This window comes from Notothenia coriiceps, unplaced genomic scaffold (assembly GCF_000735185.1).
Source record: "Notothenia coriiceps isolate Sejong01 unplaced genomic scaffold, NC01 NC01_scaffold00024668, whole genome shotgun sequence".
In the NCBI taxonomy this organism is placed as follows: domain Eukaryota; kingdom Metazoa; phylum Chordata; class Actinopteri; order Perciformes; family Nototheniidae; genus Notothenia; species Notothenia coriiceps.
The window spans coordinates 5014014-5028741 of NW_011357369.1; the positions used below are offsets into that span (position 1 = coordinate 5014014).

A 14728-nucleotide genomic window follows, 5' to 3' on the forward strand; every position below is an offset into this window, starting at 1 on the left:
ACTGAAAGTTCCTTAGGGCTATTTAAATACATGTTAGAAATGGTAAATATTGAATAAAATGCCCGTTACAGGAAGTCGGAAATGTTCCTGCCCGGTTTGGCTCACGACTGACAGGTTTACCGATCGAATGAACGCAGTCCCGAAAGAGTACTGTCCAATCATATGTGGTGAGGGGCGGGACTTAGGCGTTTCATAACAACGCCGTACTCTTCTGTATAAAACAAGAGCAGAGACTGACCTCGTAAACAGAATGTTTTGCAAGTGTTAATTGATAGATTAAAATATAAACCAGGCGCCTATCCAAAAGGTGAGATTTAAACTGCTTCTTCTTGTCATCATGTTAGACGCAAATAAGTTAAAGGCTAAACTGTTGTTGTCTTCTATTGTGTGTTGACCTAGCACTGCACATTTCGCTGCTTCACGGGAACAAACTGTGCAATACAGGGTTATCTTCCAATATTCTAGTTAACGATTCAAACGTTCAGATAATGTTGTGTTGATACATGTAGAGAAAACGTTCGTATCGATAGTTATGAAAAGGCAAACATAGAATAACAAATATAACATGTAGGCTACTACAATACTTCAAGTTCCACGTAGTCTTATGACTTGAATCAATTAGTTGTACTATTTTAAGGGGACTTAACTCATGTGTTTGCAAAGCACACTGTACTTTAATATAAAAAGGACAACAGAATAACAAATCAATATGTCATTTATACTTTAGAACTGTTTTAGAAATATGGTCATACGCTTCACATGATCTGCTTAGACATGCACAGTCAACCAGTATTTGTTACCTTATTATCTGTGTGTATGTTTATCTCTAAATGTGTTCTCTTGATTTATTTTCCAGGGAATATTGGTGCTCCTCAAAATGAAGGGTCTTTTCCTGGTGGAGCCTATTGTTGCACTGTACGCTTTCTCCAGTTTTCTCATCTATCCTCTTGTGCAGCAATATGTTTACCGGAGGCTCTGGCAGGAGCTGACAAACACAACCTATCCCGTCTCTGCCAATGCCTCCAGATGTGCAGAAAACAGCAGCGCCGGCAGCAACCATTCCAGCTTTCATGAGGTCAGTAACACACTAATAACTGGACATAACACAGGTGCATGCCACTCAAGATAAAAATGACATTCTCAATTATAAATACATTTTTTCTTTCGTTCCACTTAAGAAACACTAAAAAAGAATCCACTTATATTAACATTCCCAGCATCCACCTATGTTACATTTTCAGTGTAACAAGTACTGGATATTGCATTTATGTATACACAACCTTAACATGTGTTTTCCACCTCCTACATTGTAAGGCATGTGACGCTTACTCAAACATTGTTGTGTAAGGGTTTCTGCATATTGATGAAAGAAATGTCTTGCTTGCAAAAAAACAAGTCAGGCTTCATAAAGCTACCACAATGTATCTCTATCCATATTTGCAATAGTCAATTCTTCCAAAAGCTGCCGTTCTTATCCTTTTCTGTGTTGGACCCTTACTGTCACGACACTGCATAGCTTTTCCTATAAACCTTTCAGATCTTGCAACAAAATTCAGGTAAAAACAACTGATTCAGCTACTGTGCCATAAAGTGATATGACATGGAAACCTGTGACTAAAGTGACAATCTTATTAAATCATCAGAGTCCTTCCAGAGCACATAATCAGTCATCCATTTGCAGCTAAGATATACTGCAAAAGTAATCGAAAAAAAGCATTAATGATGGTGTATTCATAGAGTAAGAATGAAACCAGAGAAGTGAGAGCGAACACTGTTCTGGAAAAGCCTGTTTGTATTTTCTTGAAAAGCCCTTCCTGCACCTGTTGCACTGTAGATAGCTTTGTTCCTTTTGGTCCTTAATAAGAAAACCTCACATGATGCTGAAATCAGTCTGTGTTGGTTTCATGACATTTCATTGTCACTTACTGTCATCAAATTGAAATGCACACAGTTCAGACTCAGCCCATACATTTCGGACACAACCATGCTCTCTCTTTTCTGTGTTTTCAGGAGGTACAGAGGCAGGCATCTCTCTTCTCCCTCTACACAAATCTCTTCTCTGCAGTCCCCTCCTTGGTGGTCACCCTCATGCTTGTGGCCTACAGCGACCGGGGAGGACGCAAGATCACAATCATCACGCCTTTGATTGGCACGTTGCTCTACACCTTGTCCTTCCTGGCGGTATCCTACTTCGAGCTCAACATTTACTTCATCATTGGCTCATCGATTCTCAGCTCTCTGTTTGGCGGCTTGGGCACATTTCTGGGGGGCTGTTTCGCCTACATAGCGGACTTGTGTGAGGATGGTAGTCGCAAAACCCTGCGCATGGCTGGAGTGGACATGATGATTGGCCTGTTGTCGGGGGTGGCCTCGATATCAACAGGCTACTTTCTGAAAGCTGCAGGCTTTAATTGGCCATTCTTAACCTCTGCGTTGGTTCAGTGTTTTGTCCTACTCTATGCCATTTTCATCCTTGAAGAGACTGTGAAAAAGGCTCCCACTGATGCCATTCTCCTAGATGGGTCTCCTCAGGGCTCTGCGGTGAAACAGCTGATCTACGGTATCTACCACATGTTTGCAGGGGCCAGCAGCAGGAGTAGAACTCTCTTGGTCCTCCTGATACTCATTTTCACCAGCTTCTCCTTCGCCTACGTGGGTGGTCTCTCCTTGATGACACTATATGAGCTGAATCAGCCACTGTGCTGGACAGAGATTATGATTGGCTACGGCTCAGCTCTGTCCATGTCTGTGTTCCTGACCAGTTTTTTGGGAGTGTCTGCGTTCACGTACTGTGGAGTGCCACAACTGGTCATCATCCTGATGGGGATCCTGTCTGTCGAATCAGGCATGGTCCTGTTGGCCTTTACCAAGACCACCTTCATGATGTATATAGGTGAGACGAAATTCTGTAACAACTATTCTGCGGAAACCAATAATGTGTAATCGTTTTTAATGTAATGTTTAGTTTGAAAAAACATCACCAAAGCCTTGACTGTCAGCTGTTTACAAAGTTTAAAACCTTCACCTTGTTTAGTTTTTGCATGTAAAAATGTGCATTGACATTACAGCCAACAGAATCTGCCTTTCACACCAGCTTTACAAGGTGTAGAAATATTTAACCACAGTGAAATATGAATTGACATTAGTTAGTGAAGTTTGTATTTTAGCATTTGATGTGGTTATAGTAAAGTCTCTGCATTATGATGTTTAACCGAGAGTATTTTTCTTATTTTTCTTTCACAGTGTGGGTACCAATGTTTCTATCTATCATGCCTTTCCCTGTTATTCGTTCCATGTTATCCAAGATCGTCTCAAAGTCTGAGCAAGGTGAGTAGAATCAGGGCTTTTGCAAGAGCCACAGAAGCGTGCCTGAGTTTTTGTTTGTAGAGTCAGAGTCCATTGAAGAGTTGCTTGTTCAAGCAACTTCAAAATGCACTCCAAAACATAACACTCCGACTTTCTGTTCCTTCAAGGCAAACTTAATTTTGGAGCTAAAGTGTGATTTCAGAAATGTCGTGTCTTTTGTCACCTTATCACTTCTCTTCTCTCCGCGGTGTGTTTTTGCAGGAGCCCTGTTTGCCTGTCTTTCCTTCCTGGAGAGTTTAACTAACAATATATCGGGCGCAGTCTTCAACAGCATCTATGCTGCTACGGTGGCATGGTACCCTGGCTTCGTCTTCATGTTGGCTGCAGTGCTCTGTGCTATCCCTCTGTTTATTTTAGGGTAAGTACATATTGCCAAATTAAACAAAACCACATTAAATATCCTACTTTTGCGAGTTTTACTACAAAGAGCAAATACAGTTTCATGATTGAAGCATACAACCATACTTCAAAATGGTTGTCAGAGAGCATTCTACCAAACATAATAACAGAGCAGTACACTTTATGCTGTGCATAGAGCATTAGAGCTGTACTCTGTGTGGATTGAGTTACATTACAAATGACCTATTTTGTGCTGAGTCACTCACTGCCTGTTTTGCTTGACTAAAAAAAAGAGACATGCCATCCCTGATTTAGGCACCCGCAAAGAAATCGGTTCCTCATTCTTGCAACATTCAACTTCCCTTATTGAACTGTTTCCCTCTTCACATAGTAATATAGATATCTGAGATTCATGCTGTCTTATTATATATAAATCAAGTTCTTAAAGATCTGCGGTACCCTGAGTTCTTACATTTGTTTTGCGACAGTGAGTTGGCATAATAGTGCTGCTGCTGCTGAGTCAGTTTAGGAGCGTGAAACCTAAAACTCCTCGAGTGCTCTGTCTGTCACGTGCACTGTTCCTTCTGTAACATGGCTGAGTAGTTATAGAATAACACAGCCACTGGTTCAGCAAACTCAGACGTACAGCCAAGGACAACATGGGCTTCACACCCTGACTTTGGCAGGTGAAAACAATTGTTGAAAGTGTCTCTAACTCAGGCAAGTGGATGCGGATGTACGGAGAAAAGCTACGTTGAGAAGAAAGTGTAGTTTTAATTCGTAGTAAGTTGATGAATCCCATGCTTTTCTGCCTCTAATCACGCTTTTTTTTCTGTGTTTCAGAGTGGTTGCAATAATAGGAGTGAATGCTGCCGAAGAGGTCACAAAGCCAGAGCCTGTCTACTCAGAGGAGGAGGAGGGTCTTTCTGAAGATCACAACGACAGGACTGCTATTCTTACCTGAGCCATATCCGCCAAAACCTCATGAGCACTTTTTACTTTAGTCATCTACTTTTCAGTGTTTTACCTCAAGGGCTGTTGATCTCAGTTTTAATGGACAATGCAGGTTACATATTATTCTTATTTTGTTTTTATTGCTTTGGTTGATTGTGCTATTGAAGTTCAATATTATAGGAAAATGAAGTAGGTAGTTGTATGCAAACAGGTTCTACCGGAAAATCATATTTTTAAAATATGAAATATCAACATTTTGAATTGGATCAAAATGGTAGCATACAGTACATAGGATATAAAACACGGATATTAGAGTGGACCTATCGTGCTATATTTGAATAATATAGTGTAGGACCATACCTACATAAGGCTTATTTATACTTTTTATTTCTCAAAATACCAAACAGATCATGCATTTTAGCCATTCCTCATTTCGCTCAATTTAACACTGTCTTTGCATGGGCTGATTCTGTGAGAACAGCACCATCTACAGGCCTGGCATATGTACTACAGCGTCTACAGCGCTTTCGAACGGCAATGTCCGTGGCTGTCTCCTCCTGATTGGTGGAGTTGGCCCAATAGCCGTAGCGCCACTTCTGTGACGTCACAGAAGTGTTCAAATCTGGATCAGTCTGTATCAGATCCGTTGCAGCCTTTTTAAGAGATTTGGGTATGGAGGAAAATAGAGAGGGTTGTGTTTTCTGACACTTGGTGAGTTCCCTGGAACACCGGGGACACATATTCATATACAAAAGTGCATTTTGCATGATAGGTCACCTTGCATGCATCCAAAAGCTCAAAATGGCCTGACTGTGACACTGCTAATGCTTTCAAAATGTATGTGTTTTGATACAGTTTAGCAGTGCGATATGATTTGCCATTTAAAAGTTTCAGTTATGTGAAGTGATTCAGATCACCTTTTGTCTTAAAGTCTCTCCTCCATTGGCTGTTATAGTGCAATGTTAGTAAATGCCCTTACAAAGAGCTCCACTGTCCCTGTTCCTCAAAGGTAATTAAATGCAAGACACTAATTATACAATATCACAGAAATCTAGAATATTATATAATGTTATGTAAACCAATGTTTTAGTATACATGTGAATAAACAATCTCAAGCAACCCCCAAAAGGAGGAAGGGGGGTTAATGGGGAACAAGGAGTCTGTTCTTTTTAAGAAGTTAATGGTCTCTATTCAAAACTTGTTATGATTGTCCTCGAACAATCAAATTCCTCATAATAGGAAATTACAATATTTAAAAAGGAATCATTGGGTTTACTTAGCCAGGATGAAGGATATAATTAAATATAACATGGAAAATGGTATTGGTTTTATCAAATGTGACTGGAATATGTTATTTCTATGTGTCCACCCTGAACTCTGCCTTATTGAGGAAGCTATAACAGGATGGAAATGGAGGAATGGTTTAAAATAGACCAGCCAGCAGGAGGTGTTGTGGTTTTGAATCTCAATTAAAAAATGTGTATCATTGAAAATAAAGGGATCCAGTTTGAGTATTTGTATGATTTTGAGTTTATTAAAAAGTGCAAAAAAGAAACCCCAAAAATATATCATGTTCATTTATGTAAAAGTAGCTTTGTGTCAAAACTGTTTGAAAAAAAATAAAAGAAATGAAGTGTTTTTAAAATTAAGTATCCAATGACTTCCTCTAACACTTTTGGAGATGTATGTGATGTGTCATCGTCGAGTACTTGCTAAATGTATTAGCAAAGAACAGCCGTAAAAATATCACTTTCTTATCATGTGTAATGTTTGGACAATAAACACCAATAATACAAATAAAATAAAACCTTTTTAGACAAGAATGAATACAAAAGCTGTCCATAATCAAAGACTAATTTCAAAGGCCACCCCAAATATTCACTCAGAGAATATCAGGTCATTCTGATGCAGAGTTGCTCCTATATGAGCTATCGCCCCTCTATGTTCATCCGACAATTGTCCATTCCGATGTACAGTTTCAAAATAAAAGATCTTTGAAGTCTCATATAATAGCTATCGTCTCTCTATTTTTAGATAAGAATAAATAAAAAACTGTCCATAATTAAAGACTCATTTAGCTTCAGGGTGATAACATGCCACCCCAAATATTCATTCTGATGTAGAGTTTCAAAGTCAAATATATTTTAAGTCTCATGAAAGGAAGTCTAAACACAAAGTTAGTCTCATTATCTGCACTCAATTATAGTGAATACTTTAAGCAACTGTTTTTAAATACAATTATGTTTTAGAGCCAGACACAATTGTTTTTAATATACAGCCCAACATGTTCTACCAGAGTGGGGATCTGAACCCTCTTCTCACAACGATCTGGTTATGCTCCATGCTTTAACCACTGAGCTATACAGCAGTTTAAACAGGCAGGATTGATTTGGAACCAGTGGATTACATGAGCTTTTGTCCCTCGGAGGTGAGGGGTGTCCCCTTTATTTAATAATAATAATAATAATAATAATTATTATTATTATTAATTATTTGCATTTTATTGTATTATTATGTAATTATTTGTTCAGGTTCCTTGGAGGTGTTGCGGGTGTCTCCCTCAGGCAGGCCAGCCTACTCTGTACTCTTATACAGCAATATTTTCAAATGTGAAGTGAGTGGAAATCTGTCTGATTTATTTGAATGTTGTGACTTGTTGATTTTTGTCTGAATACACTATTTGTTCTCCTATCAGGTGTGCATTTCTTTTGATAGCTATGGCCATACCCTTGAGCCATACACCCAAGTTTATAATTTCTGTAACTTGTACTTTTCTGTTTTTAAAGGGAACTTCAACAGATCATATCATATACAGAATTGACTTTGTACAAAACAGCAGACTCGGTCTCATGCACCATCAACATTTAAAATGAAATCTAGTATAGTTAAAGACTCATAACCATGCATTCACTCTTCATCAGACTCTTCAAGCAAAGCTTTCTGGGAGCTCGTTTTCGAGGATGTATTTCGCATTCCAATCTCAATGTCTCGTCCCTTTCCTGAGAATCGCTTCACTGTGCTGTTGGGAAAAGAAAAATAAGACGTAACAAACATAGAAACACACTTTTGCAGCATATTCAGAGTTAACAATAGTGTTGATATATTAATTTCAACTGTTTTTACAAGCGGTTTCTTCTACATTTCCAAAATGTACTTGGAAGACCACAACCAAAATTATCCTTTTGACCACTATTGCTGCTGCAGATCCATTTTAGATTGTATGTTTGCATCCCCTGTTCTACCAGCGTGTGCACAAGAAAGCACAATCGTGTACAAAGATGGTAATGTGATAAACAGGGCTGTGAACGTATTAAAGCACAATTAAAAGGAAAAGGAAAACCTCATGTGAACAAATCAGGTTTAAAAGCAACTGCTAATCTTGAAGGCCTAAGCATGTGACACACACCTTTTACCCAGTCTTAATGATGCCGTGCATTATGAGAAGTTGAATGTTGACTGTAAATAAAACCATGTTGACTCACTATAAGAACTTCACAGGGTTCCTTAAAGTGCAGGTTCAGAGATCAGAAGATTCAACAAAAAAATCTCTACTGAAGAAATGGAAAGAGACGATTCTTAAATATGTTGATATACAGTATCAGTTCGCGTAAAAGCTCCGAAACAGGAGGTTTGTTTGGATTTCAACATTAATAAAATCTCAGTTTTTTTTTTTTTATCACTGGCAACGGTCTTTATGTGAAAATTAAGCAACCTTTGCTCCAGGCTAGTATCACTGAAAACGACTTTAAGAGACTGATTATAAAAAGGCAACAAGTATAACCATCTTTTGTTTTGGCTGATTGTCTCTGCATTGACAGGCCGACAAACTCATAACTGCTGCATTTCCATAGTTGTTTAGTTTGCTACCGTTGACTTACCCTCGAAAGTTTCACTTCTAAAACTTGTACAGGTAAAAGGATAATGTGATACTTACAACCAAACGAAAGAAGAGGTGCAAGCGACTAAAAGAAGGGCCACAGCTAAATGCCAGCAGAAGCACATTGTGATGAACATGATGTTGTCGTGCATCTTCAAGTCCCACTCCGGCCCCCTCAATGGGTAAAGTACAAACCCAATCTGAAATGACAAATAGTTACATCAAGTAGCCTGTGATGCATAATAAAAACATCAGTTGAATTAATAGGCATTTACAAAAAAAAGACATGTCAGAAAAGGAAACAGTGTGATAGAAGAAAATCTCTTACAATTGAAGTCTCCATAAATAGACCTGGAGAAAACTAATTCTGCTCTGAAAAGTGTACAGAAATGTTTCAAATCTTGTCTGGAATATGAAATACCACAATTTCTTCTATACAAGTTTTAGTAAATGGGAATGCACGGATCCAACTTTTTTCAGTCCTTATACCGATTCATCGGCAGACATCAGAGTATCAATCTGATACCAGAATGAAATTGATAAACTGTTACTACTGTATGTGAAAGAGACAGGGATCCTTCGGTTATGTGTAAGGTCCTCAGACTTGATTTAAACATTTCTAGCTTTGTAAAAAGAAAAGTAAAAAATATACATATATCTTTAAACCATCACCCAGTGTGTCAATGACACATGTTCTAGCTATTTGAGACTGTATCAAACTGTTTTCAGTGCATCAATAGAAGGAGATTTAAAGAAAACCTGCTTTAGTCTTCCTTGTTTCACTATTAAGTACAGTGTATTGAGTACTTTGTCACTGTGTGGTACCACTTGGTAGTGCCTCTGAAAGCCTAAGAAAGGGTAATGGGTATATTCACACTGTGGCCAACACATCACAACATTATAAGTTTATCATGTCGCTAATCACCTGGTAGAACCATGAGCCCTGCAGGATGAACATGCATGCCCCGAACAGCTCCAAAACAATGTTGTCTTTTATGAACACCTCCACCATGAAGCAGGCAGATCCAATAAAGACAGCAACGAGCAGCAGGGTGTGGATGTGAGCGTCCAGAGGGGGGCGCATGTGGACGTGGTAGTAGAACAGAAACCCTGGATGATATGGGAGAGTCAAATGTTACTTAAATACAGTACAAGCAAGCGTGAAATTTAACTAAATTTGGAGAGTCAAATGTTACTTAAATACAGTACAAGCAAGCGTGACATTTAACTAAATTTGGAGAGTCAAATGTCACTTAAATACAGTACAAGCAAGCGTAAAATTTAACTAAATTTGGAGAGTCAAATGTTACTTAAATACAGTACAAGCAAGCGGGAAATTAGTAGGAAAATGTCACACTATAACCTAGCTTACCTTCAACAAAAAGAGCCAATGACAGAGAAAGGTGGTCAACACCAACCGGCACCAGTTTGGATGCAGTCTTGGCGACAATTGCTATTCCAGAGATCCCAAAGAACAGATACATTGTGCCATGCTGCCAGTTCATCAGCTTGACCCATGACTGGTTCGCTGTGTCGTAGAGGTGAGCATGTGGACCGTCCACCACAAACTGTTCAACCATAATACCTGGGACAGGTCAAAGAGACGGGTCAAGAACACGCTTAGATTGTTTGAAGTGTACAGATGATTGACAGAAAAACTGACCTACAAATGCACCAAATATTAGACATCCTCCCTCCAAGTAGTGCATCCGTTTAGAGAAAGGGGGCATAATCTGTCTTCCTTTGGGCTGACTTGTCCTCCAGTAGTGTTGGAGAATGTATTTCACCGTTAGCCAGAAGCCAAGGAGCAGGAAAAAAGCGCCGGGAATGGCATGTCCTCCAAAGTTGGCCATTGTTAGGCCTGGAAACAGAAGAAAAATACATCTGTAGTTATCAATTGGATATATTTGATGAAAACACAATTTATTATTTTAGCTAAAAGCTCTTTTTTCTTTGTGCAACCCCAATTTAGAGATTAAAGTCCAAACCTTTAGCGTCATTTTATGGTGTTTATACAAGCATTGCAGTGGAAAGGGGACGAGGAAGTGCAGCTGATGACATAAGATCACTACGTGGTAGATTGGAAGTACATTTCATTATATATTTGTATAACAGATCAATGAATACAGTGCAAACCATCACTTGTAAAACATTACTGGTGAATTTCATGTGATATTAATTAATATTAATACATTCTAAATCGGCAAAGCTCATATACTATTCTATACTCAGCGTATAGAATATGCCCTTTGATCCAGAGGAGAGCCCCTCATTTGTCTTTCAAAAAACATATTCAAATGTAACAGTGTGTTTTTTAAATGAAGTTTTTGGAAAAACGTAACCTTATTTGAATCGAAATTGATCACACTCACTATCACTGTAGTGGATTTAAACAATGTAAAAGCTGAGTGTGCATTTAATATAATTACTGTGAATTAAAACTGAGACACACTTTTGTAGAATAATCACATTTTGTTGTGTTTGTGGCTGAATCAAGGCTTTTAAAGTTGACTTGCTCTTGTTGCCATGTCAATTGGCATTAGTGTGTGTAGCATGTTTAGTTTGAAAAGTTTTTTTTGGCCTGCCCTGTTCTATGGGCTCAGAACAATCTCATAATACACACATGCACACAGAAGTATTAAAACTTGTATTTCATGATCCGCAAAAGGATTCACACTTGTGTTTTTCAATGTTCAATGTTGGACCAGATGCAAATTCACATGACACATGTCTCCCTTCCTTTTACACTTTCTAAATTCTTACAGATATTTTCTGCAGCCAATAAAATGTATGTGAGACTGAAAAAAAAAAATACAATTAACTCAAATATCATATCTGTAGTCTTCACTCTATTGTCTTCCACTCATTGATAACAGTCCCTAATTACTCAAAGTAAAAATATATGTAAAAAAAATATCCAACAGAATGGACAAACCTTATTTCCTGCCCAAAATTCCAGAAAAAGGCTCTGCAAATCTTTGAGTCGTGGCAGCAGTTTGATTAGAGTGAGATCACTCTAGTGTAAAGTGTGTGCACCTGTTGTCAGCACTCTAACCTGTGTTGACATCACATAGCCCCACCCACATTTGCATAAGTTTCTGTCAGCAAGAGACATCCTCCAGGGAAACTGCTGTGACATTCAGACAGAAAAACAAAAGCTAAAGATCATGTTGTATATTTAGGTATGAGCTCATAGATAAAATATGATGCAGCAAATAAACACAAAATCAAATATGTTAAGAACAAATTGTGTCATTTATTTCTTTAACATGCGTCAGTCTAAAACAGGTATGCCAGAACTAATCCATAGTTTAGTTAATACATAAGCTCAGCTACAGTCTGTGTGCAGATGGAGAGGCAGGGGTGTTAGCCTGCTAAAATGTACTTTGCACCCACTCATGACAAAAGTTTATTGCCGTCATTATCTTGTTAAAATGATCATTCATCAGATGACTCAACAAAATTCTACTTTAATTACGAAATGGAAAAAAACGAATCATTAAAGCTTAACTTGAATTGCCACATTTAAATAATGTACACTGCATTTTAGACATGTTCCCTGCACATGTGGAGCTTATAGTATAGTACAGAATATTTTCTTTTCTCGGAACGGGTTCTCAGCAGAAGCTAATGGAGTCACCAGGGGGTCTTCTTTGGCATGAGCATCACAATATGCCATCAGATCAGCTGCTGCTTTGGATATCTGTACAGAAAGGTTGGGTTAGTGTGTTTGTGTTGAAAAAAGTAGAGGAGAAGAGAGGATACAAATATATTTTGAATTCATTTATTCGATTTGAATTTAAACCACACTTAAAAGACACCATTATTTTTGCATCATTCAAAATAATACAACTGAGAGTGGAGTTTAATCATTGGAATTTAATATTGGTAAAGTTATATCTGTCGAACAAGTTTTTTTTCACAATTCAAAGCTATTTCTAATCTTTTATCATTGGCTGTGTGTACTTCTACAATGTGCGGACTCACCATCATCCTCTCTATGTTGACCTCCAGTTTCAGTTGTTCGACCGTCTTTCTAGCATCTGCAATCTTGGCCATGTTGTTGGACATCCTGCACCTTTCCCAATAAAGTTATCCAACCTGTTGCAAACCAAAAAAATGTTGAGTTATCACACGAGAAATAAAAGTTTGCATCACCAGTTTTTTTTTAAATACAACACTTCAAAGTGCTTTGACATATTTGTGACTACGTCATGAAGGTGTGCCATGGATAGAGTCTGTTTCAATTTGCTCGTTAATTCTGCTCCCTGGGTCTCAGCTGCAAGTGGCACAGGGAGGGTCTCAAGGGAGGAGGGCATGGGGGGCCTGGGGCATCCACTAACTGAAAATGTAAATACACCTGACATTCACATTAACTTGTTGCTTTCAGGTTTAACGCACTGTAGATCTAAAAAAGTTGTTATTTGTGCTATTAATCTGCTTCTTATGCGTTTCTCAGGTGCTGCCATAGACTGATGGAAGATATCACTTTTGTTGCACCGATTACAAATAAAGAAATTAAAAGCATCCAGGACCAAAACAATTACTCTCTGAGCGTTAAATGTACTTACAATTTGTTTAATAATACAATTCATACTTGTGAATTTTGTTTGTTAGAGCAGCACACATGCAGAGGTATGCAGACATATCTGGTGTTTTTCCCATAACTCTGTACAAGAATAGACACTTTTCAAGATATTTTCTATTATTATAATACCAAACAAGGACAACATCACTCACCGAAAGACAGAAAAAGAGTAAGCGCTGGGACAGAAATCCGCTTGTCTTTGATGGGGGTCCTCCGCAGAAACTAACAGTAACACATGGAGTGAGATTAATGGCAAAGATGGGGAGGAAGGCTTCAACAGCTTCCCTCCTTCACATTACTGTTGTTCTGCCCCCAGGATGGGCTCAGTGCAGCAGTTAAAGGCAACATGTGGCGTGACCTTCATCTCTAGAGTCTCTATCACTCGCTTACCTGAGATGACAGAGTAGCTTTTGTTGTGAGATAGAACATTTAAACTGCCTTAACATGGATACGATTTAAATAGCTAATATTTATTATAAAAAAATGAAAAGAAAAACAACTTACTTAAGGCATTAGACTTAATAGGAAAGCCCTTAAGGGAATTGGGTTGTTTTCATGTGTTTAATTGATTTTTAAATGTTTAAGTCAATTCTAAGGCAAACATCAAACCTGTAGTACTTTGGAATATGGCACAATTCAGTGTTACAATACATAGTGGGAGTCTAGAGATGTCATAAACATAAATATAAGTTTAGTCTGACCTCAGGGTGAGCAGTGCCCCTTGGGACACACCTGCAATTTTCTCTGACAAGGTAAGCATTGTGCAGATTTACAGTAAAACAGTACTGACTCACATGTCACAGTTATTTTGGTGTTTGAAGAGGTTCCTATTAAGCTTGACATAAACAATCTTTAAAGCTGCAATGTATATGACGTGCATTTTACTTTCAAATTTTCAAATTATCACCAGAATTAGAAGTCGTTACAATGTTGAATATACCTCAGAGTCCTGGTTAAGAAAACCCAACATTTTCGAGGTAAATTATTCAGTTTATGTCAAAATGTGACTACTCTCAGACAGCAGAATTATTTGTCTCGTGCCTTTCCTCTACGAGGCATTCATTTCCCCCCGTAGAGCTGACAGTTATTCCACACATCAGCAGGGGGCAAAGAGGCAGTGCTAGGGAGCTAAATGTCAAGTGCCTCATTAACATTTGTTTCCCTGTAGTAATTGGTCTCTCACAGTGGATGATAGCCTACTGGACCATATGAGAAGAAAGAGATGTTGCTTGAACTTACCAACCTCTGACACCATTGCCAAGGGCCAAAAAGATTATTTGCACAGTGTGATGTTGCATAATCCAAGCAGGGGATGTACCGATTATGTGGTCCTGCTTTGTAAAAACGTAATACTGTTAGCTACGCAAGCCAACCAGAATGTCTCCTCATACATATGTTGTTAATTTATGACAGACGCTTCATGATAAGATCAATGAAACCAAAGGGGAGAGAAGAGTGTCTGTCGGCTATATATCCCATTACCACTTACTGTTTTGACCAACTCCTATTTTCAAGTAAACATTTAAAAAACATCTGTTTTTGGAAAGTTTATATTTTTTCTGAAGACTATATATACCCTCTTGTGTAAACCATTTTGCAAAAAC

General features: G+C 38.3%; 3 protein-coding genes across 4 annotated transcripts; 1 reads left to right on the forward strand and 2 right to left on the reverse strand.

The window, feature by feature from the left end:
• Positions 1-214: 214 nt before the first annotated feature.
• LOC104955647 (solute carrier family 46 member 3) lies at positions 215-4995 on the forward strand. The gene is made up of 6 exons (XM_010783032.1): positions 215-307; positions 857-1075; positions 2011-2893; positions 3244-3327; positions 3568-3724; positions 4549-4995. The coding sequence occupies exons 2-6, from the start codon at positions 878-880 to the stop codon at positions 4667-4669; spliced, it is 1443 nt and encodes a 480-aa protein (XP_010781334.1). The 5' UTR covers positions 215-307; positions 857-877; the 3' UTR covers positions 4670-4995.
• A 519-nt stretch (positions 4996-5514) lies between these two features.
• tmem45b (transmembrane protein 45B) lies at positions 5515-11605 on the reverse strand. 2 transcript variants are annotated; one of them, XM_010783033.1, is made up of 6 exons: positions 11472-11605; positions 10200-10397; positions 9909-10121; positions 9462-9646; positions 8594-8736; positions 5515-7678 (listed from the first exon to the last, which is right to left on the reverse strand). In XM_010783033.1, the coding sequence occupies exons 2-6, from the start codon at positions 10387-10389 to the stop codon at positions 7567-7569; spliced, it is 843 nt and encodes a 280-aa protein (XP_010781335.1). In that variant the 5' UTR covers positions 10390-10397; positions 11472-11605; the 3' UTR covers positions 5515-7566. The 2 variants fall into 2 exon arrangements, with proteins under 2 accessions (XP_010781335.1, XP_010781336.1); XM_010783034.1 differs by lacking the exon at positions 11472-11605 and having other exon boundaries at positions 10204-10306.
• Positions 11606-11792: 187 nt separating this feature from the next.
• On the reverse strand, positions 11793-13413 carry gng8 (guanine nucleotide binding protein (G protein), gamma 8). The gene is made up of 3 exons (XM_010783035.1): positions 13277-13413; positions 12524-12637; positions 11793-12239 (listed from the first exon to the last, which is right to left on the reverse strand). Exons 2-3 carry the CDS (start codon positions 12605-12607, stop codon positions 12111-12113), a joined length of 213 nt encoding a protein of 70 aa, XP_010781337.1. The 5' UTR covers positions 12608-12637; positions 13277-13413; the 3' UTR covers positions 11793-12110.
• Between the last annotated feature and the right edge of the window lie 1315 nt (positions 13414-14728).

Excerpts from the sequence above, each read along its gene's own strand:
- tmem45b (XM_010783033.1), bottom strand. The coding sequence starts at position 10,389 with ATGGCCAACTTTGGAGGACATGCCATTCCCGGCGCTTTTTTCCTGCTC. Across the intron at positions 10,122-10,199 it reads AATATTTGGTGCATTTGTAG|GTATTATGGTTGAACAGTTT; the intron begins GTCAGTTTTTCT and ends GACCTGTCCCAG. Across the intron at positions 9,647-9,908 it reads ATTGGCTCTTTTTGTTGAAG|GGTTTCTGTTCTACTACCAC; the intron begins GTAAGCTAGGTT and ends CATATCATCCAG.
- LOC104955647 (XM_010783032.1), top strand. The coding sequence starts at position 878 with ATGAAGGGTCTTTTCCTGGTGGAGCCTATTGTTGCACTGTACGCTTTC. Across the intron at positions 2,894-3,243 it reads CACCTTCATGATGTATATAG|TGTGGGTACCAATGTTTCTA; the intron begins GTGAGACGAAAT and ends TTTCTTTCACAG. Across the intron at positions 3,725-4,548 it reads ATCCCTCTGTTTATTTTAGG|AGTGGTTGCAATAATAGGAG; the intron begins GTAAGTACATAT and ends TCTGTGTTTCAG.
- gng8 (XM_010783035.1), bottom strand. The coding sequence starts at position 12,607 with ATGTCCAACAACATGGCCAAGATTGCAGATGCTAGAAAGACGGTCGAA. Across the intron at positions 12,240-12,523 it reads TCAACATAGAGAGGATGATG|ATATCCAAAGCAGCAGCTGA; the intron begins GTGAGTCCGCAC and ends CTTTCTGTACAG.